Source organism: Moschus berezovskii, chromosome X, assembly GCF_049115385.1.
Source record: "Moschus berezovskii isolate FMDL1 chromosome X, NW_MosBer_1.0, whole genome shotgun sequence".
Lineage (NCBI taxonomy): Eukaryota > Metazoa > Chordata > Mammalia > Artiodactyla > Moschidae > Moschus > Moschus berezovskii.
The window spans coordinates 39,759,444-39,786,459 of NC_142488.1; the positions used below are offsets into that span (position 1 = coordinate 39,759,444).

At 38.6% G+C, this 27,016-nt stretch overlaps 1 protein-coding gene across 8 annotated transcripts in view; it reads right to left on the reverse strand.

Annotated features, from left to right (window-relative positions):
• The window catches only part of CASK (calcium/calmodulin dependent serine protein kinase), a 387,791-nt gene that overhangs the window by 182,917 nt on the left and 177,858 nt on the right, over nucleotides 1–27,016 (reverse strand). For all 8 annotated transcript variants that reach the window (XM_055393922.2, XM_055393920.2, XM_055393918.2 and 5 more), the window contains exons 4-5: nucleotides 15,686–15,763; nucleotides 11,415–11,487 (exon numbers count right to left, since the gene is read on the reverse strand). In XM_055393922.2, coding sequence (XP_055249897.1) covers nucleotides 11,415–11,487; nucleotides 15,686–15,763 — 151 coding nt within the window. The remainder of the gene's footprint in view (nucleotides 1–11,414; nucleotides 11,488–15,685; nucleotides 15,764–27,016) is intronic.

Here is a 27,016-nt window from a genome sequence, read left to right on the forward strand (position 1 = left end):
TGCTTTTAATGTGTCTGTGAGTTAACATCAAACACAATTTCAGAAACCCCAAATTTTGACTTAAAGATCGACAAGATTGTGTCTTAACAGGCATGACAAAGGTTTATTTCCCTCTTTATCCTTTCATATATACACTCCCATTAAGGCAACTTGCAAACTGTTAATCAGGAACATGAACAATTAAGACTAGAACAGCAAAATGAAGGATGGAGTACTCCTCCTGGAAGTGAGTTTCTATTCTTTGGGGAGAACAGGAAGATGATGGAGAAGGAAAAAATTTTCCTCTACTCCTGTAGGTTCTCCTGATGGGTCTCCTGACCTGAGATGGATTAACAGGAGAAAAAAGCCAAAATAAATTACATACCTAAGGGGAATATGGCCTCATATCCTCCGGAATATGAGGCTCAAGGACAAGCTGGGCAATTGGAACTTATGAGCCAACTGAGAGGAGGAGAAGAGGGTTAGGGGTTGGGGACCTCAAAGGGGAGGAAGGCAATTCACATGGAGATGGAGAAACAAATGTTTGGGAAACAAATGCTTGCTACCAAGACTATGGGATGCAGAGGGGACTTTGGTCTCCCTAGCCTGCTGAGTTCCCCCACCACATCTAGCCCACATTCTCTGCAGACATCTCTGGTGCTAGTACTCTTCCTGGATCAGACCCTTTAAATTGCTTCAGGCGGTTAAGGGGGAGGTGAAAAGAAAGACTTCCTGAGTCTTTTGCTTCTTAAAAACAACTAGCCCCCAATAATCTTCAAGCCAAACAGACACATTGTGGGGGTGGCAAGTTTTGCTCCCCTCTAATGTCAACCCTGCTCTGATCTGGTTGAGGCTGGCTGCAGCCCACCTGGGGCTTTGCAGTCTGCAGAGGGAGCTGTTATGAGCGAATATGCGAAGACAAGCTGAGAGCGAATCTTGCTTGGCAAACCACAAAGGGAGCACAGCACAGAGGGGCACTGGTAGTTTGCTAAGCATTTCAATCCTGCAATCTAATGCCATGAGCCTTCTTTGACTGCCCTGGGATTCAAAGTGAATTGATATCAGTGGCAAGAGTTACTACAGCTAGAAGGGTTTTATACCTGACAGTACAAATGCACTGGCTGTATGGTACATGCTTGCTACTGCTGGCTCAGAAGGGAATCAGCAGTAAAAGTACTCGCATCTACTGAGCAAAAGAAAGTTGGAGTTGATTTTGGGGGATGGGTGGAAAAAGAGAAGCAAGGTCATCTTAAATTTATCTTGTATTTCTAAGTATTAAAAACCCCACGATCAAGCTGAACATGTACATTACGCTCGACAATCTTACAAAAGTAACAGAGAAGGTAATCCTGTGTGCTTGTTATAATAAAGAACAGAATTTACTTTCATCTTAAGGAAACTCTCAGTGTTCTATGTAATATAAACATGAGGGACTTTTGGGGAGCTTTGCTAAGAGATGTAAGACAAATGTCAAGAGCGATGGAGGAAGAAATACCATAAGAAATCCACAGTGCCACCGCGACTAGTGTGATGTGATGAACACCCATTTATAATGAAGTCTGGCCCTCGGCTGATGAAAGGAGAACTGATACCAGAAGGTGGCCAGAGAGCAGCCGGGCGTGTTCATGGGTTAGCGAGGAAACCATTTAAAGGAAGCACACACAGAAATGCATGGGTGGAGGTTCCTGGCTGAGCAGCTGTGAGATTTGGGGTTTTGCAGTTCTGAGAACTAAACCGGAGCCCCCAAACCTCCTGGGCACAGGCCCTATTCAGAATAGAAAGGGACTGTGTGTCGAGCAGTTTGCTCAAAGAAGCGGCTTAACTTCAACTTAACGTCAAGAGGTCAGTGGCGCAGAAAGGTCTGAGGCTTGGTTTTCTCTCCCCGCTCAAGTGATGTTTTGTGAGGCGTCTCTGGGAGACAGGAGAGACAAATGGCGACTCTCATGGCTGAACAAAGCCAACAAAGGCCAGCAAGGAGCCAAGACTTGCATTTACCTAAAAAACTGGACTTTTTTTTAAAAAAGTACTTTTCATTTAGGGGTGAGAGGAAGAAAACACTGAAACATAATGAAAGTTTTCACATCCTTTCACAAGAAAAAACAGGAATAAAAGGAAAGGTGATAGAAAAAACAAATTTGCATATATGCCCTATTTAATGCCTGTAGGGAGGCAAAGCATGAGAAATAGAATATGACTGTGGGCGTCAACCAGGGGTGGTTTTTGTGCCTGAGGGGGCATTTGGAAATGCTGGGAGTCATTTTTGAGCATCACACAGTGGGGAAATGCTACTGACATCTAGTGGGTCGAGGCCAGGCAGAGGTAGCAATACAAAGGACAGCCCCCCACACAAAGAACTTGGCCCCAAATGTATGGGAGATGCTGTACTATGATAACACGTCTTCCCAAACTTAAGTCAGTAAGTTCAGTCGTGCAGTCATGTCTGACTCTTTGCGACCCCGTGGACTGCAGCATGCCAGGCTTCCCTGTCCATCACCAACTCCCAGAGCTTGCTCAAACTCATGTCCATCATGTTGGTGATGCCATCTAACCATCTCTTCTCTGTCGTCCCCTTCTCGTCCTGTCTTCAGTCTTTCCCAGCATCAGGGTCTTTTCCAATGAGTCAGTTCTTTGCATCATGGCCAAAGTATTGGAGCTTCCGCTTCAGCTCAGTCCTTCCAATGAATATTCAGGACTAATTTCCTTTAGAATTGACTGGTTTGACCTCCTTGCAGCCCAAGGGACTCTCAAGAGTCTTCAAAGAATTATACAATTACATTTTACACAATTTCATATGAAACTGCTTCTTCAAAACAAACAGTTTCCATTACACATCACATGGCACCATAAACTCAAATGTAACCTGATAGAATCAAACATTTTTAGACTCAGGTATTCTGATTTCAAAAAGAAATGCCTACCAAGAAAAAATTATTATTAATATAATTCTAGAATGTTTGAAACCCAATGCTTCTGGATCTATGCCAATAATTTGGGGGGAGGGGAAGGAGGGAGGGAAGGAGAATGAGAACCAGAACAAGGGAGAAAATGAGAATATTCTTGGCTAGCTAAGAGAGACAATTCAGTTCAATTCAGTTCAGTTCAGTTCAGCCGCTCAGTCGTGTCCGACTCTTTGCGACCTCATGAATCACAGCACGCCAGGCCTCCCTGTCCATCACCAACTCCCAGAGTTCACTCAAACTCATGTCCATCGCATCAGTGATGCCATCCAGCCATCTCATTCTCTGTCGTCCCCTTCTCCTCCGGCCCCCAATCCTTCCCAGCATCAGACTCTTTTCCAGTGAGTCAGCTCGTCGCATGAGGTGGCCAAAGTATTGGAGCTTCAGCTTTAGCATCAGTCCTTCCAATGAGCACCCAGGATTGATCTCCTTTAGAATGGACTGGTTGGATCTCCTTGCAGTCCAAGGGACTCTCAAGAGTCTTCTCCAACACCACAGTTCAAAAGCATCAATTCTTCGGCGATCAGCCTTCTTCACAGTCCAACTCTCACATCCATACATGACCACTGGAAAAACCATAGCCTTGACTAGACCGACCTTTGTTGGCAAAGTAATGTCTCTGCTTTTTAATATACTATCAAGCTTGGTCACAACTTTCCTTCCAAGGAGTAAGCGTCTTTTAATTTCATGGCTGCAATCAGCATCCGCAGTGATTTTGGAGCCCCCCAAAATAAAGTCTGACACTGTTTCCACTGTTTCCCCATCTATTTCCCATGAAGTGATGGGACCAGATGCCATGATCTTTGTTTTCTGAATGGTGAGCTTCAAGCCAACCTTTTCACTCTCCTCTTTCACTTTCATCAAGAGGCTTTTGAGTTCCTCTTCACTTTCTGCCATAAGGGTGGTGTCATCTGCATATCTGAGGTTACTGATATTTCTCCCAGCAATCCTGATTCCAGCTTGTGCTTCTTCCAGCCCAGCGTTCCTCATGATGTGCTTTGCATGTAAGTTAAATAAGCAGGGTGACAATATACAACCTTGACATACTCCTTTTCCTATTTGGAACCAGTCTGTTGTTTCATGTATAGTTCTGACTGTTGCTTCCTGACCTGCATACAGGTTTCTCAAGAGGCAGGTCAGGTGGTCTGGTATTCCATCTTTAGAACTAACACCCAAAACAGTTGTCCTTTTCATTATAGGGGACTGGAATGCAAAAGTAGGAAGTCAAGAAACACCTGGAGTAACAGGCAAATTTGGCCTTGGAGCACGGAATGAAGCAGGGCAAAGGCTAATAGAGATTTGCCAAGAGAATGCACTGGTCATAGCAAACACCCGCTTCCAACAACACAAGAGAAGACTCTACACATGGACATCACCAGATGGTCAACACCGAAATCAGATTGATTATATTCTTTGCAGCCAAAGATGGAGAAGCTCTATACAGTTAGCAAAAACAAGACCAGGAGCTAAGTGTGGCTCAGATCATGAACTCCTTATTGCCAAATTCAGACTGAAATTGAAGAAAGTAGGGAAAACCACTAGACCATTCAGATATGACCTAAATCAAATCCCTTATGATTATACAGTGGAAGTGAGAAATAGATTGAAGGGACTAGATCTGATGGATAGAGTGCCTGATGAACTCTGGACGGAGGTTCATGACATTGTACAGGAGACAGGGACCAAGACCATCCCCATGGAAAAGAAATGCAAAAGAGCAAAATGGCTGTCTGAGGAGGCCTTACAAATAGCTGTGAAAAGAAGAGAAGCGAAAAGCAAAGGAGAAAAGGAAAGATATAAGCATCTGAATGCAGAGTTCCAAAGAACAGCAAGGAGAGATAAGAAAGCCTTCCTCAGTGATCAATGCAAAGAAATAGAGGAAAACAACAGAATAGGAAAAACAAGAGATCTCTTCAAGAAAATTAGAGATTCCAAGGGAACATTTCATGCAAAGATGGGCTTGATAAAGGACAGAAATGGTATGGACCTAACAGAAGCAGAAGATATTAAGAAGAGGTGGCAAGAATACACAGAAGAACTGTGCAAAAAAGATCTTCACAACCAAGATAATCACAATAACGTGATCACTGACCTAGAGCCAGACATCTTGGAATGTGAAGTCAAGTGGGCCTTAGAAAGCATCACGACGAACAAAGCTAGTGGAGGTGATGGAATTCCAGTTGAGCTATTTCAAATCTTGAAAGATGATGCTGTCAAAGTGCTGCACTCAATATGCCAGCAAATTTGGAAAACTCAGCAGTGGCCACAGGACTGGAAAAGGTCAGTCTTCATTCTAATCCCAAAGAAAGGCAATGCCAAAGAATGCTCAAACTACCGCACAATTGCACTCATCTCACACGCTAGTAAAGTCATACTCAAAATTCTCCAATCCAGGCTTCAGCAATATGTGAACCGTGAACTCCCAGATGTTCAAGCAGGTTTTAGAAAAGGCAGAGGCACCAGAGATCAAATTGCCAACATCCGCTGGATCATGGAGAAAGCAAGAGAGATGATTAAATAATCTAAATTTTTCTCAATGGAATGGCCTGTTGTAATGGTCTTCTGTTTTCTCTACTGAGTATAAAGGAAGAAAACTTTGACAAAAACTCACTATAGAAAATCTATATACAGAGGAAATCTGTATCCAGACAAGTCACTGAATATCCACTATCTGAATGTGAAGAAAAGCTGCTGCTGCTGCTGCTAAGTCACTTCAGTTGTGTCCGACTCTGTGTGACCCCATAGACGGAAGCCCACCAGGCTCCCCCATCCCTGGGATTCTCCAGGCAAGAACACTGGAGTGGGTTGCCATTTCCTTCTCCAATGTGTGAAAGTGAAAAGTGAAAGTGAAGTCGCTCGGTCGTGTCTGACCCTTAGTGACCCCACGGACTGCAGCCTACCAGGCTCCTCCATCCATGGGATTTTCTAGGCAATAGTACTGGAGTGGCTTGCCATTGCCTTCTCCGGAAGAAAAGCTACTAGGCCGCAAAATTTATTATTAGCAAAAAGAGTAAGAACACATCCAGTGAAAGTTTAAATTATTAGCCACGGGAAATGTACTGCCATTAAAGTTGCATTATGATTAAAGATCACTACATTGGAAAACCTCTATAATAAGGTCCTGAATGAAACTACTTTGGGTTATCTAAGCTACTGAAATTATATTAGCAAATCCTGTGGACACAACCTTTAAATATACCTGGCATCTACTTTTTTTTAAAATCACTTCCTTGCTACCACTCTGGCCCTGCCAGGCAGGACCATCTCCTGTTTCCCAAGTTCCACCCTGGAGCCCCTATTCAATCTATTAGAGCAACAAAGCAATGTAGTCCTGTTACCCTGGAAAGTCAGATCACCATCTGTCTTTGTTCAAAACTCTTTGGTGAATTCTCAGTTCTGTCAGAGTAAAGGTTAAAGGTTCTCCTCCCCTCCTTTCCTCTCTAACCTCATCTACTATCCAGTGTCCCCTTTGCCCACTTTGCTTCAACCATACTGGCCTCCTTGCTCTTGCTCAAACAGGCCACTTATGCTCCTGCCTTTCTTTTACCCAGAATCCTCCTCCTTTGGTGTCAGTTAGCCCACCCTCTCTCTGTGCCAGAGGTCAACTGCTCAATGTGGCCTGCTTCATCACCCTATTTAATACTGCAACCCCTTCTCCAGCAGTTCTCATCCCTTTGGCTGCTCTTTTTTTTTTCTTCCCTGTAGTCCTTTTCACCTCTCTAACCTATTATACAGTTGACTTATTTATGCTCAGTGATCAGTGTCTGTCTCCCTGAACTAGAAAGTCAGCTCCACAGGGTCAGTGATTTGGTTTGGTTTGTTCGATGATGTAGCTCTGGTTCCTAGGATAGTGCCAGACACACAGTAGGCACTTGATACGTAGTTTTGGATGGATGTCTTTGGAAAAAAAAACACCCAATCCCAATTTACCAATTAGCTAAATGTGAGCACTATAGTTACCATGCGAAATGTATAGATTTCAGGTACTGAAATATAAAGAATATCAATAATGTGTGCTCTGTGTTGAGAGTCTGCTTCCCAATTCAACAATGGTGCCTTTTCTGGCGGTTTCTTATTAACCTGCAGTTTGAGAATCACTTCTCTCTTCCCTTTCTTAGAATGTTTCAGGATGTGTGCGTGCATGCTAAATCGCTTCAGTTGTGTCCAACTCTTTGCAACCCTATGGACTGCAGCCTATCAGGCTCCTCTGTCCATAGGATTCTCCAGGCAAGAACACTGCAGTGGGTTGCCGTGCCCTTCTCCAGGGAATCTTCCTGACCCAGGAATCAAACCTGTGTCTCTTGCATTGGCAGGAAGGTTCTTTACTACTATTGCCACCTGGGAAGTTCATGTTTCTGGATGCTTCCTCAAAATTATTTGGCATGTGCCTTAGATATAATAAACTTACTAAAATTTATTACAGTAACTTTGAGCCTTTGCCTACACTATTTCTGTTGCTTGAAACGTCCTCTCATCCTGTTGTAACTCCCCCATGACTCAAGACTAGGCTCCAATTCAACTTTCTCCATGAAGTTTCTATGGCTCTGTCTTTTACTATTTCCCACCCCATACCTTGATGATAATTATTTGTTCTGCCTATCTGCAAAGATGGCCATGAACAAGTTCTCCTATCCTTGTGCACATATGTTGCTCCTCTAACTAAAAGGCGCAACCTGTTTTTCCTCCTCTTGAATCCAGGCTACTCTTGTGACATTTTGACTAACAGAAGGCAGAAGACATGACATGGTGCCAATTCTAGGTTGAGGCATCATTTTTGCTCCTTTGGGGCCATGAGACACTGTCCTGCTAGAAAGGGAGGCCATGAAGAGGGGAAAGAGAGAAGAGAGAGGTTCTGAATGAGAGACTGCAAAGAGGGCCCAGCCAGCTTCCAGCTGTTCTATTTATTTCTGCTGAGATGCCAGAAAAGTGAGTGAAGCCTTTGTGGATACTAGCCATGCCACCTTAGCCAACAGCCTGAGAGACAAAATTGAGCAGTCCTCCTCAAGCTTTGCCCAACTGCAGAACTGAGAGCAAATAAATTGTGATTGCTATAAGTCACTGTGTGTTGATCTGTAGCAGCTGGTAACAGATACACCATCTCATCTGTATACTGAGACCATAAGGCCTTTAGGGCTCTAAACACAGTATACTGTGTGAAGTAGGTACTCAGATATTTGTTGAATAAATCAATCAGAATGTAAATGAGAAGCTGAAGCACAGTATTCAAACATAACTACTTAGGGATTGTATTTGGTTTTGGACTGTCATCATACCATGGCCAACCAAAAAGCTGACTGACTATATTATTGAATGTATTACAGTAGAGTGTGTTGTCCATCATTATTTCTCATATGATGCTGATATAATTACCTCTCAAGAACAGAATTCAAAATAAAATTGCTTCTTACAACTCAGTAACAGAATCTCAAACAATCTGATTTAAAAAGTGGGCAGAGGATCTGAACAGACATTTTTCCAAATAAGACAGATGGCCAACAAGTACATGAAAAGATGCTCGACATCACTAATCATCAGGGAAATGCAAATCCCACAATGAGGGATCACCGCCTAGCCTGTTAGAATGACTATCATAAAAAAGGTAAGAAATAACAAGTGTTGGTGAAGATGCAGAAAGAAAGGGAACCCTCATACACTATTGGTGGAAATGTAAATTGGTTCAGTCATCCTAGAAAACAGTATGGAGGTTCCTCAAAAAATTAAAAATAGAACTACCATATGGGGGCTTCCCTGATAGCTCAGTTGGTAAAGAATCTGTCTGCAATTCAGGAGACCCCAGTTCAATTACTGGGTTGGAAAGATCCACTGAAGAAGGGATAGGCTACCCACTCCAGTATTCTGGCCTAGAGAATTCCATGGACTGTGTAGTCCATGGGGTCGCAAAGAGTTGGACATGACTGAGCGACTTTCACTTTCAACAAGAACTACCAAATGATTGAGCAATTTGACTTCTGAGTACTTATCTGAAGAAAACAAAAACAAAAAGATATATGCACCCCCATGCTACTGCAGCATTATTTACATTAGCCAAGATAGAAACAACCTAAGTGTCCAATGACAGGTAAATGAACAAAGATAGTCTGTGTGAGTGTATATATATATATATATATATACACACACACACACACTCACCAGAATACTACTCAGTCATAAAAAAGAATGAACTCTTGCCATTGTGACAAAGTGGATGGACCTTGAGGGTGTTATGTTGGGTAAGTCTGATAGAGACAGACAAATAAGATTTCAGTCATACACTGAATCTCAAAATCAGAACAAATAAACAAACAAAACAAAACTCACAGACACAGACAAGAATGGTGGTTGCCAGAGAGAAAGAGGGTTGGAGGGACAAAATGGGTGAAGAGGGTAACTGGTACAGACTTCCAATCACAAAAATAAGTAAGTCATGAGATGTAACGTACAGCCTGGTGACTAGTCAATAATATTATATTGCACATTTGCATGGTGACAGAGAGTAACTAGACTTACTGTGGTGATCATGTCCCAATATATACATATATATATGTGTTGTATACCTGAAACTAATATAATGCTAAATGTTAATTATATTGCAATTTAAAAAAATTGCCTCTTGAGCAACAGTCTTTAACTCAATGCTACTATATGAACTCAGAATTTGTTTTACATATTTTTAAATGTTGTATTTATTTATTTTTGGCTGTGCTGGGTCTTCGTTGCTGCACAGGCTTTTCTCTAGTTGCAGTGTGCAGGCATCTCATTGCAGTGGCCTCTCTTGTTGTAGAGCATGGGCTCTAGGGCATATGGGCTTCAGTAGTTGCAGCACGTGGGCTCGAGAGCACAGGCTCAGTAATTGTGGTGCATGGGCTTAGTTGTATGGCGCATAGGCTCAGTAGTTGCGGCATGTGGGATCTTCCCGGACCAGGGATAGAACCCACGTCTCCTAAATTGGCAGGTGGATTCTTTACCACTGAGCTACCAGGGAAGCCCCCTGTTTTACATATTTTCAGTTTTCAAATGATCTTTTTTTGGGAGACTTACTGTGTGATTCATGGGGTCGCGGAGAGTCAGACACGACTGAGAGACTGAACTGAACTGAACTGAACTGTGTGGTATGCTGAATCCTAGCTCCCCAACCAGGTATCAAACCCATGCCCTCTGCATTGGAAGTGTGGAGTCTAAACCACTGGACCACCAGGGAACTCCCGCAGATTATCATTTATGGAGATATAGTTCATTCTGTATCTATGCATTTTCTTCTATTAATTAAATGCAAAAGAATAACACGGCACGTTGCTATCACTGACCATTCCCCACCCTCCTCATCTTTCTATACTTATCACTCTCTTTGTTTGCATAACTGAAGAATACTTGCTTATAAAAGTGCTATGTATCCACTGAGTTGTTTAAAATGTTGAGTGGAGATAATAACAATATCACTATCCTATCACCACATTTGAAAAGAATAAGATATTTTACAACTAATTTACACTAAAGTGTATTTTGTACATTTCTCCAATGATTTTTCATTGCTATTATAACATTCCACTAGATTGGTTTGGAATTGCTCATGCTTCCCCTCAGCTTTTAACCACCAGAATTTCAGTTAAAATTTCTCAGATGTTACAGAAAATTTAATTAAATTCTACTTAATTTTCTTAATCATTAAAGTCCACTGAAGAAGCCAGGACTTTGATAATATTTCTCGAGAGAAGAAGAGCACTGTACCTATGGATGCTATAGGTTAGAGAGAAACCAGTGACAAAATAGGAGCATGTGAAAGTGGACAACAGGGCCAGAGAGATGGCAGGGGCTCTTAGCGACTCAAGGCCTTGAAAGGGGGTAGGCATGAGGAGGAGGGTCATGTCTTCCTTTCTTTCATGCTTCCTTGTTCTGCCTGACACCATAATGAGCCAGGAACTGACAGTTCTCATGAATTGATACTGGGATCAAACAGGCATAAAGAGAATAATGGTAGTATTCATATTCCTAAGGGTACAAACTGTATTATAATTTATGATTTCAGACTATGTTTCAAAACTCTCTGCAAAGAAAATAAGATGCTGACTGTTCTACACTGCAACATTACAGAAATGTAAGTGTGATGAACTATTCCTTTATCAACCAAATTCTCATTTTCTCCTCAATTAACTCAGTGCAGGATATTGTTTGTTCTTCCTATTTGCTGGATTTTCACACTTCTCTTACACACAAACACAATGGCAAAGAAAGAATAATGGAATTTTAGAATGCATGTACATTTTAATAAAAATAAAGAAATGGAAATGATAAAAAATTATTCCTATTAAGAATTACTACAACTCTCCAAATATAAACCAGTTCAACAAATTTTTATTTGTAAGTAAAATTAACTTTAAGATGTTCTTCATAAAAACATTAAAGAAAAATTTCTCATTACTATCATTGCTGTAAGTCAGTTTCTATTCACAAATATTAAAGTTAGTAATACAAATGACTTACCTTCACATCTCTGTGAATTATGTTATTATCGTGACAATAGCGTAGAGCTTCCAGTATCTGTCTCATGTAATGACTGTAGAAAAACAAAAGAAATCTAGAACTGTAAAAAACTTTTATTTTTAAAACTTAATATACAATGTCCCTAGTTTGTAACTCCCACCTTCATACTCGCTGCCCACAGAAACTTTTCATTGGAGTAGACAAGATTGGTGGAATGCACAGCTTAGTAATGAAAAAGTTGGCAGACGCATAAGTTTATGAGCTTTATGAAGAAATAATGTGCTCTAAATTTTCTAAGATATCTAAGTCAAAGGAATTTTCACACATTCACACAGCTTATCGGTAAAATAGCTCTGCAAACTAAAAATTCAATCTTAAAATATGAAAAAAATAAATAACAGTTCTCTGACACTCAGTTAATTTTACTTAGTTACTCTGGATTGCTATTAAGTGAGCAGTGCTCAGAAGTACAGAAAGAATTCTAACTCAAGGGGTAGGAAGGAGCCTTTCATCTGCCAGCAGAGGCTGGATAGCTATCTTATTTCCATTTAGCTCTAAGAACAAACAAGAGAGAACCCCCTTATGCCTACAATTTCTTTTTGCAACATAATCAAGTATTAGATGGGGCATCCTTGAACAAAGCAGATTCCTTCTGGGCTGAAGTCCTAGGAAAATCAAACTCCTCACAAGGCCAGCGGGGTCCACCGAGGCTCTGCACTGGGTCCAGGAGAAGAAGAGAGGAGTGAGCATTTAAAAGTGCTAACAGGGTTAACTAGCCACTGGGTGTGACAAGAGCAGTTCATTCAGTATTACTTGAGAACTTACTTCGATTTCCTTCTTTCAATTCTAAAGTTCGTCTTCTGTAATCCTACTGTTTCTCTTTTTCTTTAAGGGTCTTTTTCATCTTCTCTTCCTCTGAATTTTATTCCCTACATATCTTTCATTTTCTTCCTACTATCTTCCTTTCTCATTTTTCCCCTTTTCCTTCCCAACCAGCCATGACACAGAAATGCAATATACTTAGCATTATTTATTGGTTAGTATTTATTTAATTTTGTTTTTTTTTCTATCCAGATCTTTCATTCTCCAAACTTTAAAATAAAGGCTGAAGAAAGCTTATCTCTGGAATTCCCTTAACAGAATGTCCCTGGCTAAGGACTGCCTATCATAAAAAGAACCCAGGATCCCTGAGGCATCAATGGCTTCGTGGAGGATGGTGTATAAGCTATACCACTCTCCAAGATACACAGTGGAGATGCTTCATAACTGAAATGCTCCCCTCCATGTATGGAATCTCACAGACCTCATGTAGAGACCTCATCTATTCTGGGCCAGCAGTGCTTTTCTGATGCAGGAAGAAGTGAAGAGCTGCTCTTAAAAGGCCTAGATCTCTCTCAGCTTCAGCTGGATCTTTTGATTGGCTGTATCCTTACAATTGTTCAGTAAAGCCTGGTGCTAGGGAAGAATATCTCTCTGATCTGTGAGAGTTTGATTTGATAGTATGATCCTGTGTGTGAGTTTACTCTACAACTGATCACCTCTGAAAAACAGAGGTAATCAGTAATTGGGTTGTAAGGACTGAACGCAGTTTTCTTTCATGTCACGCTTTGCTATTCCTTTTGGAGGTCAGCCAGTTGGAGAAAAACAACACTATCAGCATGATTACTTGGTGTCTGAGTCTTCTTTCACTTGGTCTCACTAGAATAACTGATACAAGCTGCATTTCCCAACAGTGGAGCATAGGATCAGAGAGAAGGAACGTAGAAGTCATCTGGTTGAATGCTCTAAACCAAAGGAAAGATCTATATGCCCTTGGTTACATGGTCACTGGTACTCTGCAATAGGGGACATACCTAACCATACTTTCTGAGGTCCCTCCCTATTGTCATTTTTAGGAAGGGTTTTAATAAATTTTACCAAATCTCACTCTTTGCAGTGTCATTTATTGATGCCAATATCACTCTTTTCTTTGGTCCATTTTGGTAAGTTCCTTTTATAAAATCACCATTTTTAACAGCAATATAGGTGGATTTTTAAAATCAATGGACTTTCATCTTGATGTACATAAACATCTAACTTTCCTATAAATCTCAAGATTGTGAGAGACCTCCAGTCATTTCACTCTATGACATCATCTCTACAACACTGGTATTCTTCATGTTCTAACACCTAGCACAGTGGCAGAGACAGGCTCAAAGTTAAAGAAAAGCAATAGGAATGAGTAGTTCAGTTCAGTCGCTCAGTTGTGTCTGACTCTTTGTGACCCCATGGACTGCAGGATGTCAGGCCTCCCTGTCCGTCACCAACTCCTGGAGTTTTCTCAAACTCATGTACATTGAGTCGGTGATGCCATACAAGCATCTCATCCTTTGTTGTCCCCTTCTCCTCCCACCTTCAATCTTTCCCAGCATCAGGATCTTTTCAGATGAGTCAGTTCTTCACATCAGATGGCCAAAGTATTGGAGTTTCAGTTTCAGCATCAGTCCTTCCAATGAATATTCAGGACTGATTTCCTTTAGGATGGACTGGTTGGATCTCCTTGCTGTCCAACGGACTCTCAAGAGTCTCTCCAACACCACAGTTCAAAAGTATCAATTCTTCGGCACTCAGCTTTCTTTATATTCCAACTCTCACATCCAAACATGACTACTGGGAAAACCTTAGCTTTGACTAGACCGACCTTTGTTGGCAAAGTAATGGATGAGTATGGAACAGAGTAAAAGCAGTAGTGGTTTAACATCAACTCTGATAGCCTATCTGCCAGGTATTCCAGTGTCTTTGTGGTTCAAAACGGAAAAAGTCATCTTCCTCCAAGTTTCACTGTTTTATAAAATCAACGTCCAGAATATTTAGTTTTCCCTATTTGATGCTGCTGTTGAAAGATAACAATATGGGAAAATACAAAACCCTAATTCTTGAAGAAATAAATATGAACAATGCTATGCAAAATCTGAGGGTTTCATTTAGTAGAAGTGGCATACCACTATGCCATAAGGAAAATCAAGATAGCACTGATTATTAAAGAATGTTTTTTAATTCTAAAATGCAATACAAAATAAAAACTTTTAATTGTGATAAGCATACAAAAACAAAATGGGATTTTAAAAAAAGAAAATCCTAGAATACACTTTTAGTGAACATGGCACAAAATAAAAAAGGATATTTGCCCTCAGTTCTACCATGAATAAATCAGGAGTTAAAAGAAGGAACTAAAGTTAATATACATAAACTCTCATTTGCTTCCTCTCCCTAGCTCCAGGAGTAGAAAACAGCAGCTACCTAAAATTTAGTATATTCTTTATCTTGTGTTATAGTTATGGCTGCTTCACCTCCTGAAATGGGGGCCCTTGCTGCTCAGTCAGGAGAAGACTGCGCAAAAATTTGAAGAAAGTCAAGTCACTCTGAGCTTAAAGTTGCATGGGGGTAGTAGTCCCTAAGCTGTTTTCAGCCATATCTGTCCATTGTGCATAATTATAAAAAGAATGGTAGGAAGGAGAATGTTATAATCACTTAATGGTAACTGTTTCCCAAATGGTAGAAAGTTTTAATAAATACTTACAGGTTTGAACCCTTTAACATACCATGGTTAGTGACTAAGGAGGGTTGTTGTAACCCATGTATTAAAAAGGCAACTTATTGGAGCAGGTATTTATGATATGACTGAGTGTCACCAAAGCAGAAAGCTGTACTGCTCCAAATCTATAGGCAAGTGACCCAGTGCATGGCTCCTGTGATTTTTATTAAATCCTTATTTTAAGTAGGAACTCCTCCACTTGGAACAAGGAGGACTACTTGATTGGGAGATCCAATATATTCAGCAGAAAAACTGTGCTGTTATTTCTGTTCTTCTGTTGTTCTGTGCTTTTTCTCAGATTAACTGGTCACAAAACAATCTGCTATCACTAAAAGGCAAAGTGAAGAACTAACGAGGAACATCTGCTAAAAAGCAAAAATCAAACACACACCAAAAAACCCCCAAGTTTCCTTCTACATAGTTCCTGACCTATCAAATTCCTCCTTGTATAAAAGTCATCAGAAATGGAAAAGATAGTGGTGATGTTAAATTCTAAATCCATATAAATAAATCCACTGTTTAATATTTTGCATTTCCAGTCACTGTTTGGTTCCTCTAAGGCACATTAAGAGATGCTCCTTGTAAGAAAGAGTGGCAGCCTGCTTGTCATTCAAAGAGCAGGATGCTTCATGTGATTTCCTTGTCATCTCCCTTTTACTTCTACCTTTACTTTGGGAAGTTGATACAAATTACATACCTGGCGACAGCTTCACTGTATACGAAACCAGCATCAGCTCGTTTTACGATTTCAAAACACAGATCTGCTCCATCCATACTGTAGAGAGATGTGAAAAAGAAGATAAGGAAAGAGAAAATTTCAGGAAGAAAATATTGAAAGCGAATACATTGTAACTAAGTTTTTAGTTGACTTACAGCTGAAGATTGTAATAAATTGTTTAAATCTCCTTCTTTTGATGAAAAATAGATACCAATTATAAAGGACATTATAACCATCTTAACATCGAAATCACTGCGAATGGTGATGCAGCCATGAAATTAGAAGACACTTGTTCCTTGGAAGGAAAGCTATGACAAACCTAGACAATGTATTAAAAAGAAGAGATATCACTTTGCCAACAAAGGTCCGTCTAGTCAAAACTGGTTTTTCCAGTAGTCAAGTACGGATGTGACAGTTGGACTATAAAGAAGGCTGAGTGCCGAAAAATTGATGCTTTCGAACTGTGGTGCTAGGGAAGACTCTTGAGAGTCCCTTGGACAGCAAGGAGATCAAACCAGTCAATCCTAAAGAAAATTGGTCCTGAATATTCATTGGAAGTACTGATGCTGAAGCTGAAACTCCAATACTTTGGCCACCTGAGGCTTTTAAAAGCTGATTCATTAGAAAAGACCCTGATCCTGTAAAGATTGAGGACAAGAGGAGAAGGGGGCAACAGAGGATGAGATGGTTGGATGGCATCATTAAGTCAATGGATATGAGTTTGAGCAAACTCCAGGAGACAGTGAAGGACAGGGAAGCCTGGCTTGCTGCAGTCCATGGGGTTGCAAAGAGTGCAACATGACTGAGGGACTGAACAACAGCCTTCTTTATGGTCCAGCTCTCACATCTGTATATGACTACTGGAAAAACCATGGCTTTGACCTTTGCTGGCAAAACGCTGTGGGGAATTGTGGGTCAGGGCATCCCCAACCAGGGATGGAACTTGTGTCCCCTGCATTACAAGGCAGATTCTTAACCACTGAATCACCAGGGAAATCCAATAACTAATTAATTAATAATCATTACTAATATTACTATTCATCAAGTATCATGGAAAGCATTCCTTGTTTTATCTCCCTTCATTCTTACTATCACCCCATGAGGTCAGCAACCTTCATGTTCTCAAATAATTTGTCTAAGTGAGTAGACTTGTATGTGACAGGGACAGAATTCAAATCCCTACCTATATTCAATGCTCTTTCCATTATCTACAGCTACACCTACTAAGTATGCAAGGAACAAATATACATATTGAAGCTCAACAGTTCAAACATAGCATGAAGTTCTAAAAGAACAAGTATATTTTATACTTTCAACATACACCCACCCAAAACTTGGCAGAATACTAGGCACACAGTAAATATTTAATGATTAGTTGACCATATTATATGAAAATACTTTCACAAAGCTTTACCAATTTTACCTAGTTTTCATTTCACGGCCAATGAACTTTTTCCAATGTTCAATAGGATTCTTTTCTAAACTAATTTTTATGATGGCTCAGTCTGCTCTGAAGTATGGCAGGGCCTATTTTGCATCATCAGAAATGAAACCCAGATGAATGTGATCATGCATCTATAACAACCCTGATCACCTGCAACAGTCCTACAAGCAGAGTTGCTAGGTCAAGAGGCATAGAAAAGAATGCTTTTGATACATATACTACTGGAAAACTTTCAACAATTTACTCCGCAACTACCAAGTGTGAAAGTGTTCTTTCCTCTACCTTGTTTGCCTCTCCTAGGATGATTATTCTTTTTAATCTTTGCCAATCAGATAGGAGGAAAAAAAGTCACCCAAAAATTCTTTGATTTACATTTCCTTGATTACTAGAGAGGCTGAATATTTTTCATTTCTTTGTGTTGTGGGGAGAAGAAAAGCACTATTTTTAAAGCTGGCTGCGTTTAAGCTTGGATGGTTGATTTGTGAAGACTAAAAACACATACTGAGGGAATTATAGTTTTGTTTAGCCTTTTTCCTTTTTAATTGCGAAATGTGAGGATAAGCACTATGCATCTTAGATGAGAGAAGAGTTGGGCAAAGGAGACAGCCAAACTGATTGCATCATAAAGCAGTAAGAATCCTTAGAGCCACAGGAAGGCTTTTTGGAGGGATCTGAAAGGGGGAAAAATCTTAAGGGTGGGAGAAGGTAGTAAGGTGGTGAGAGGCAAACACTTAAAGAGGGAACCAGTCAGTGGGAAATAAGTGGAAATCATTTACTGCCCTGGGCTACAGTTACCAGCATGAATCGATTCATTTTCCAGGACATATGTGAAAATACTAGTAATTGAAACGACAATTTCTACATATGCATACACACATACGAAATTATTTTTAGGTTTCTACTCTTTTCCACTATTTTGGTATCTAGTCTGATACCATTTTTAATTCTGCAATAGTATCTATTTTAGTATTTGGCAAAATAAGTCTCATTTCGTTATTACTCTTTGCCAACATTTTCCTATGAGATATTTTTTTCTCCCAGCTGAAATTTAAAATCGATTTCTCAAATACTAAAAAGTTTTTTAAAAATATTTTGCTGAATTAGTATTATATTTATATATTAACAAGTAGAAATTAATATTTTCCTAACATTCTCATCTGTGAATATGATATGCATCTCCATTTCCTTTTATGTCTCTGAGTTAGAATTTTAAGGTTTTCTTCATATTGGTTTCAAATATTGATTATTGGGTTTCCCACCCCAAGGCATTTTATATTTTTAGTTGCTACTATAAATGGGATCTTTTGGCTATTATACATTGTTTAATACAATGGTTCATAACCAGGGGTACCAAATAAAACTTCCTATGTAATGTTTAAAACATGCATGCATGCTCTTTGAGGCTTTAGTCTGAAAGTAAGTCATTACTGTGAAAGTAATTTTTCTATTATTAAAGCTATTTGATTAGTTATTTGTAATGTTAATTGATATTAAAGTAAAAGGCAATCCATTAATTTAAAATTTCATGAGATATAGAAATAAAAACTAATAATACTTTTATGCAAATTTTACTCATCATAGAAACTTAAAATATACATATTCATAAAACATACAATCCCAGTATAATAATCTTGAACAAAAAGTTCAATGTCTTAATTCTTGACAAACTTTACTTGATAATATGCTTTTAAAAACAATTATAAGGCTTCTCTTATCGGTTTTCTCTTTGGCTTCCCATCTTAGGGTGTTTCTGAGGTTGCCAAAAAGCTTCAATAAGCATGCTTTGAATTACCTTAGTTGGTTCCATTCTGAGGGAATGAAATTAGAGAGAGAAGAAATCTTGCTATGGAAGAGTATGGGGAATGTTTCTATACTAAACAGAGAAAAACTATGGGATGTTTACTCTGAATTGTGAAAAGTGGTGGGATTATGAATGATTTTAACTGCCCCTCATTTCATCTATCTGAATTTTAAAACTTTTGTAATAAACATGCATTACTTATAAAAATTTAAAAATTATCCAAAAACAAACGCTCCAAACAAACAAAACAGATCACAGGTCTAGAGGGACAAGGTATGGCTGTAAGTATGTGGAAGGGATCAAAATATTCCAGTCCCAAATATGCCACTTTAGCAGAGGATTATTTTAAGCTGAAGGTAACTGAAAATCAGCAGATACAGGAAAACACTACTGTCCTCCATTCTGTGACATTAATTTCCCTTTATTAAAGTGATAGAAATTTCCTTTTGTAAAGGTGTTCCCCTCTCATGTACCAGGAAGAAGAAAACCACTCTTACCTGTGTAACAAAACCTTATTAAATAACTCTTTTTTACCATATATTTTCTGATTGAGTGAAGTCGCTCAGTTGTGTCCGACTCTTTGCGACTCCATGGACTGTAGACTACCAGGCTCCTCCGTTCATGGGGTTCTCCAGGCAAGAGTACTGGAGTGGGTTACCATTTCCTTCTCCAGGAGATCTTCCCGACCCAGGGATCAAACCCAGGTCTTCCGCACTGCAGACAGACACTTTACCATCTGAGCCACCAGGGAAGCTCATATTTTCTGATTACCTTCCTACAATTTACTTCTGACCCTAGATACCCAAACTCCCCCCTCCTTCCTTTGTCTAGTCTCTTCACTTTCACTCTTTGTTAAAATGGTAATATAAGCCTCTGGGTCTCTGTGGGTTTCACTTTTTCTTGTGAGTATGCCCGCTCCCTACTGCCCACCATGTGCAAATGAAAATCTTTTCTCCTGTTAATTTGCCATTTGTCTGTTTAATTTGCAGGCCCCAGGTACTTAACTTAAGAGTATAGAGAAAGTTTTCTTTCCTCCTGTACAATGTATTCTATAAAAGCAGAGAAAGAGAAGGCTTGTAGGAGACTAGTACCTTCTTGTATGAAGAAGTGCTTCTCAAATTAACTGTGATGATGGTGGTGGTTTAGGTGCTGAGTTGTGTCTGACTTGTGACCCCATAGACCCACCAGGCTCCTCTGTCTATGGGATTTCCCAGGAAAGAATATTGCAGTAGGTTGCCATTTCCTTCTCGAGGGGATCCTTCTGACCCAGGGATTGCACTCGTATCTCCTGCATTGCAAGTGGATTCTTTAACATTGAGCCACCAGGGAAGCCCAACTGTGATGAATGACTACCTTTTACCGCCCCCCGCCCCACGCACACTCTAGTTTATTAAGAACTAATACATTTTTTACAACATACAAAACCACATGCTGTGATTTCACAGCAACAAATTATTCTAACAGTTTCTAGATGTTTATAATCAATTTCTGTTCTTATCTCATTCAGTTCAGTTCAGTTCAGTTCAGTCGCTCAGTCGTGTCCGACTCTCTGCGACCCCATGAATCACAGCATGCCAGGCCTCCCTGTCCATCACCAACTCCCGGAGCTCACTCAAACTCATGTCCACAGAGTTGGTGATGCCATCCAGCCATCTCATTCTCCGTTGTCCCCTTCTCCTCCCGCCCCCAACCTTCCCCAGCATCAGAGTCTTTTCCAGTGAGTCAACTCGTCGCATGAGGTGGCCAAAGTATTACAGAGTGGTAAATGACTGGTAGACCAGAATTTGTCTGAAAACTATTATTTGAGGAACACTATAAAGAACAGATCAAATCTGGATTTCTCTGATCAGCATTTCTCCGGAAGGAGATAAAAACAACTACAAAATCTAGATGAAATATTGGGTATGGAAAAACTCAAACTTTCTGGCCAGCCCAATAAAATTTTTTTAAAGTGTTAAAGAATTAACAGCATAAACAGTGAAAAACTACCTATGAGAACAGAGACAGGATTAGAACTCAAAGAGGGAAGCAAGAGCTGCTTCTTCCCTGGGGATATGGAGGGGTTATGGAAAGAAGGCAGCTGTGGAGGCAAGAGGTTTCACTTCTGGGGAACTCTAGAGAAGTGACAATCAGATGCAGATTTACAGGGTGATCCAAGAGGAGAGAAGGAGCTATTCTTCTCACAAACCACAGAAGAGTCCACCAAGGCTCTGACAAAATATCTCATACTCCAGGGTGGAAACATAAAGAGTTGCATTTTGAAAATTGCAGTATACAATATATTCTGGTATGTCTTTTCAGTAGCATAGGAAAACCCCAATGCTTACCATGGAGATTAAAGCTGAATTTTAAATATTCATTAAGAAAGAAATAATCAAAAGTGACACTATAGATTTGAAAAAGCAGCAAGAAGAAATTTACTAGAAAAAAATAAAAATTAAGAATTTGAACAGATTAGATAGTCAAAGAGAAAATTAGTGAACTAGAAAATAATCAGCTTGAAGGAGAGACAAACATGGAAAAAATAAAACTGAGATTAAGAAATATAAAAGATTACTTTGAAAGTCAGCATATATTTCAAAAAGTGAAAAGAAAATGGAACAGAAACAATACTGAAAATATAATGACTGATAATTACCCAGAAATGATTAAAGATACCAATCCACTGATCTGAGAAGCCCATTAAACATCAAGCAAGAAAAAGAAATCTATAGTTAGCTATATACCACTGAAAACTGCAGGAAACAAAGAAACATAGACAATCTCAAAAACAGTGAAAACGACAGACTATCAGACTTATGGCTGACTTTCAGTAGCAATAGTGGAAGCCGGAAAACAGTGGAAAAGTGTCTCAAAATAACTGCCAATATAACCTTCTTTTCTCACTTAATAAATCTTTACAGAATGATGGGGAACATATGTACACCCATGGCTGATTCATGTCAATGTATGGCAAACACCACTACAATATTGTAATTAGCCTCCAATTAAAATAAAAAGAAAAAATATCTTTACAGAATGAAGGTGGAAAAACAATTCAGATAAGTAAAATACTGAGATAATTTGCCACGAGCATACCTATCCCTAAAGGAAATATAAAAGAATATTCCTCAGAAAGAAGAAATATGAAGAAAACTCAGAGATTCTATTAAGGCATGGAAACAAAATGTAAATATGCAGGTGAATCTAAATGAACAATGATTGTATAAAACAACTATTTTCTCAGTCTCTCTCTGGAGAGAGAGATCATATAAAACAGTTATTGTTCAGAAACAGAGAGAGGTAGGTAGCGGGGTGGGATGGGGTGTGCCAGGAGGAGATTGATTGATTTTAAATATAAATACTTGACAACAATAACTTATAACTCAGGAGGTATACTTTAATTTCTAGGTCAACTACTAAGTTCTTTTTCTTTGAATAGACCTTTTACCTATGTATAACTTTATAACATTATGCATTCAGTTCAGTTCAGTTCAGTCACTCAGTCGTGACCGACTCTTTGCGACCCCATGAATCACAATATGCCAGGCCTCCCTGTCCATCACCAACTCCCGGAGTTCACTCAAACTCATGTCCACAGAGTCGGTGATGCCATCCAGCCATCTCATTCTCTGTCGTCTCCTTCTCCTCCCGCCCCCAATCCTTCCCAGCATCAGAGTCTTTTCCAGTGAGTCAACTCGTCACGTGAGGTGGCCAAAATATTGGAGTTTTAGCTTTAGTCATTTGAAAAACACTGGTCCACTGAGTTATGCAGAATTTCCTAATATTGACACGTTTGATTACATGATATTAAAAAGCACTGCTGATTACATTAGAAACATTCTTTAAGTCCTGGGGGGCTTCCCAGGTGGCTCAGAGGTAAAGAATCCACCTGCCAATGCAGGAGATGCAGGTTCAATCCCTGGGTCAGGAAGGTCCCCTGGAGGAGAAATGGAAACCCACTGCAGTATTCTTGCCTGGAAAAACTCATGGAAAGAGGAACCTGGTGGGCTACAGTCCATGGGGCTGCAAAGAGTTGGATATGACTGAGTGTATGCGCACACACATGCACACACACCCCTTTAAACCCTGGGAAGCTGTTAAGGTCATGGTGGCAGATATGTTTTCCAAAATTCTAATTTTCACTTGAAAAATTTGAATTTCATCGTCAGCAACAACTACTGTAAGTTATTTCCCTGGAAGCAGTAGGCTCGCTTTGTTCATTTTTCATTGAACGTCTGCCACATACTCAAATTTGGGTAACTGTAGCTTCTCTGTTAGTCATTCTTTCAAGTAAAAGTGATGTCACACACACACACAAAATACTAGTTTGAATTACAACTCAAGATATTGCAGAAGTGGATTTCTAAGACCCAACAAAATTTAAAGAACTGTAAGCAGAGTATGTTTTCTAATCACAGTATAGTTAATTTAGAAATTTAAAAAATAACTAGAAAATTCCCAAATGTTTGGAAATTGAGAAATACATGCTAAATAACCTATGAATCAAAGGCGAAATCACACTGAAAATTAAAAAGCATTTCTAGTACTTCTAATAATGATAATAAAAACAGTACATATCAAAACTCGTGCAAGATTGAGGCATTGCATTTCAAGACTGGAGTGTTGCCATTATTAAATCCAGAAATATAGAAATGGCTGAAAGAAAGAGTTGGGGCCTAGGTCCAATATTCTAGTACAGAAAGCTAGCTACAGCCCCACCCCCACAACACACACACTCCTCAGTGCTGGAGAAACTTATCTTGTATCAGGTAATCCACTGATGACAAATAAAATACATTAATACAACCTTTTCAGTGGACAATTTTATAATGCTAGACAAAGGTCTTAAAAATGGGCATGTCCTTTGACCCAATGATTTCATTCCAAGGGAAATAATCAGATTATTTGCTGAGTTTTAATGACAAGGGTTTATCATAGCTATTTTTAATAGAGAGATGTGGGAAAAAACCTAAATGGCCATCAAAAAGAGAATGATTAAATAAACTGTGGTAAATCCACAGAGTAGGATATTATGCTGCCATTAAAATGATGCTATAGAAGTATATTTATTGATATAGAAAGATATCCATAATATATTAAGATGTACAAACATATGCATTATCTATGTGCATTCAAATGTATTGAGAAATTTTTTTGGATATTACAACACACTGTTAAAGAGTAAATGGGTAGGGCTCTGGATTTTTTGTTTCCTTTTTACTTAAAAAAAAAAAAAGAACAGGTATTACCATTTTTGTCATACTAAAAGCAGTTCTAAATGTCAAAAAATAAAATGCAAAAATATTCCTTCAGTATGTTGTTAAAACAGTATTTATAAGGCAGTCTTAATACTTTAAAAATTATTTAAATTTAACATAAATATTACAAACACTGATGTAAAATATTAGAAAATAAAAGCTGAAGTCAGTGACATTCCACCAGGAGAAATTTTTTTAATAGAACAGCAAATTAAATCCAATGAAGGGGCGGAAGGAAATGATAATGAGCAGAAATTAATGAAGAAAAAACAGGGCAAAAGGCAAAGCAAAAAAATATTCTTGGAAAAGATTTATACAACTGAACTAGAAAAATCCCAATTTTGAGAACTGAACAATATACTTTTATTACACAGATCTCAGAATAAAATCATTAGAAAATGAGAAAATATTTAAAATTGAATAATAATGAAAATCAATGCATCAAAACTTATATGCTATAAATGCATATATTAATATTCTAAAAGAAGAAATGTTCAAGATTTATGATAGGCATCCATCTCCATAAGTTATATAAAATCATCAAATTAAAGTCAAACAAATTAGATGGAAATAAGGATAGAAACCAATGACATGGAAAACAAACAGATACTGGGAGGATTAACAAAGTTAAAAGTTGTTCCTCATGAAATGATAAATTCTGGGCAAGCCTGAATTAAAAAATAAACATATACAGCAGCCCATATGAAGAATGAAAAAGGAGATATTCTATATCCTGCAGACATTAAAAAGATGATTTCAAAACTTTATGCCACAAATTTGAAAATTTATATGAAATGGACAAATTTCCAGAAAAATAAAACTCATCAAAACACAAAAAGAATTAGAAAACCTAAATAATTCTTTAGTGATGAAAGGAACTGAAATAGTAATTAAAAACCTTCTGGCATAGAAAACTCTAGGCCTAGATGGCATTTCTCACAAGTTCTACTGAACACTGTGAGGAGAAATAAAATAAATAAAAAGCAGGAACAGTTTCCAATTCATTTTATGAAGCTAGCTTAAACTAGATATAAAACTTGTTAAGGACAGCATGTGAAAATTAATGGGCAATCTCACTAATGAACACAGATGCAAATAAGCCAAACAAAACTATACTGAGCTATATTGAAAAACTGTAACAGGACCAAGATGGGTTTACCAAAGGAATGCAGAACTGTTTTAACATTTGGAATTCAATTAATAGAATTCTGTACACTGAGATAGATTAAAGAAGAAAAAATAGTGACCACCTCAATAAAAGGAAAAACCATTTAATAAAACTATGGATTTAAATCTTAAGAAATTCTTAAATTAAGAAGGCAAAAATGTCCACTCCAACAATTTAACAATATTGTGAAAGTTCTAGTCAAAGCAGTAAGGGCAAGATAAAGAGATGAAATGTATAAGAACTGAAAAGGAAGAAACAAATCATCATTGTTTACAGATAGTATAAGTGTATATGCAGAATATTCAAAATAATCTAAGGAAAAATGAAAATTAATCAGAATTTAGCAAAATTATTGTCATAAAACAAATGAAATTTTAAAAACAATTTTTCATTAAGGAACATAGGGATAAATCAAATAAAAAGATGTATAGGATCTCTAGAGAGAAGAGTATGATTTTTTTTAAGGAGAAATTAAACAACTAAAATAAATGGAAAGAAAATTATCTTGTTCACAGACTGAAGTCTCAGCTCATCTTTCCCAAGTTAAAGCACAAATTCAATGGAATTCCAATCAAAATCCCAACAGGTATCATATTAGAAACTGTTAAGCAGAATCTAAAATGTATATGGAAATGCAAAAGGACAAGAAGATCCAAGGTATTTTGGGAGAACAATATGGTGGGAAGATTTGCTCTACTTCAAAATTTTATAATACAAAGCTTAATAATTAAAGCTGTATGCTATTGACATTAGGATAGACAAACAGGATAGTAGAACATAAGAGCAAGCCTAGAAATAGATACACACACACACACACACACACACACACACACACACACATGGGTGCTAGATATAGGACAAAAAAGTAACTGCAGAGTATTGGGCAAAGACAGTCTCTTCAAATAAATATGTGCTTATGTGGACCTGAATGTTCATAGCAGTACTATTGACAATAGTCCCTAGATGTCAACAATCCAAATGTCCATTGGTAGTAGAATGGATAAAATATTAATATATTTACAAAATAGACTATTAAATAGTGATCAAAATAAATTAGCTATAGGTACACAAAAATTTGGCTAAATCTTAAAGATAAAACATAAACTGCATGACTTCTTTTATATACAGTTCAAAAGCAAATAGTCTTGCTTTGTTGTAATAAAGCTAGGATTTATTGAGTGCTTACTATGTGACCTTCACGACCAAGATAGTCACGATAACGTGATCACTGACCTAGAGCCAGACATCTTGGAATGTGAAGTCAAGTGGGCCTTAGAAAGCATCACTACGAACAAAGCTAGTGGAGGTGATGGAATTCCAGTTGAGCTATTTCAAATCTTGAAAGATGATGCTGTGAAAGTGCTGCACTCAATATGCCAGCAAATTTGGAAAACTCAGCAGTGGCCACAGGACTGGAAAAGGTCAGTCTTCATTCCAATCCCAAAAAAAGGCAATGCCAAAGAACGCTCAAACTACCGCACAATTGCACTCATCTCACACGCTAGTAAAGACATGCTCAAAATTCTCCAAGCCAGGCTTCAGCAATATGTGAACCGTGAACTCCCAGATGTTCAAGCAGGTTTTAGAAAAGGCAGAGGCACCAGAGATCAAATTGCCAACATCCGCTGGATCATGGAGAAAGCAAGAGAGTTCCAGA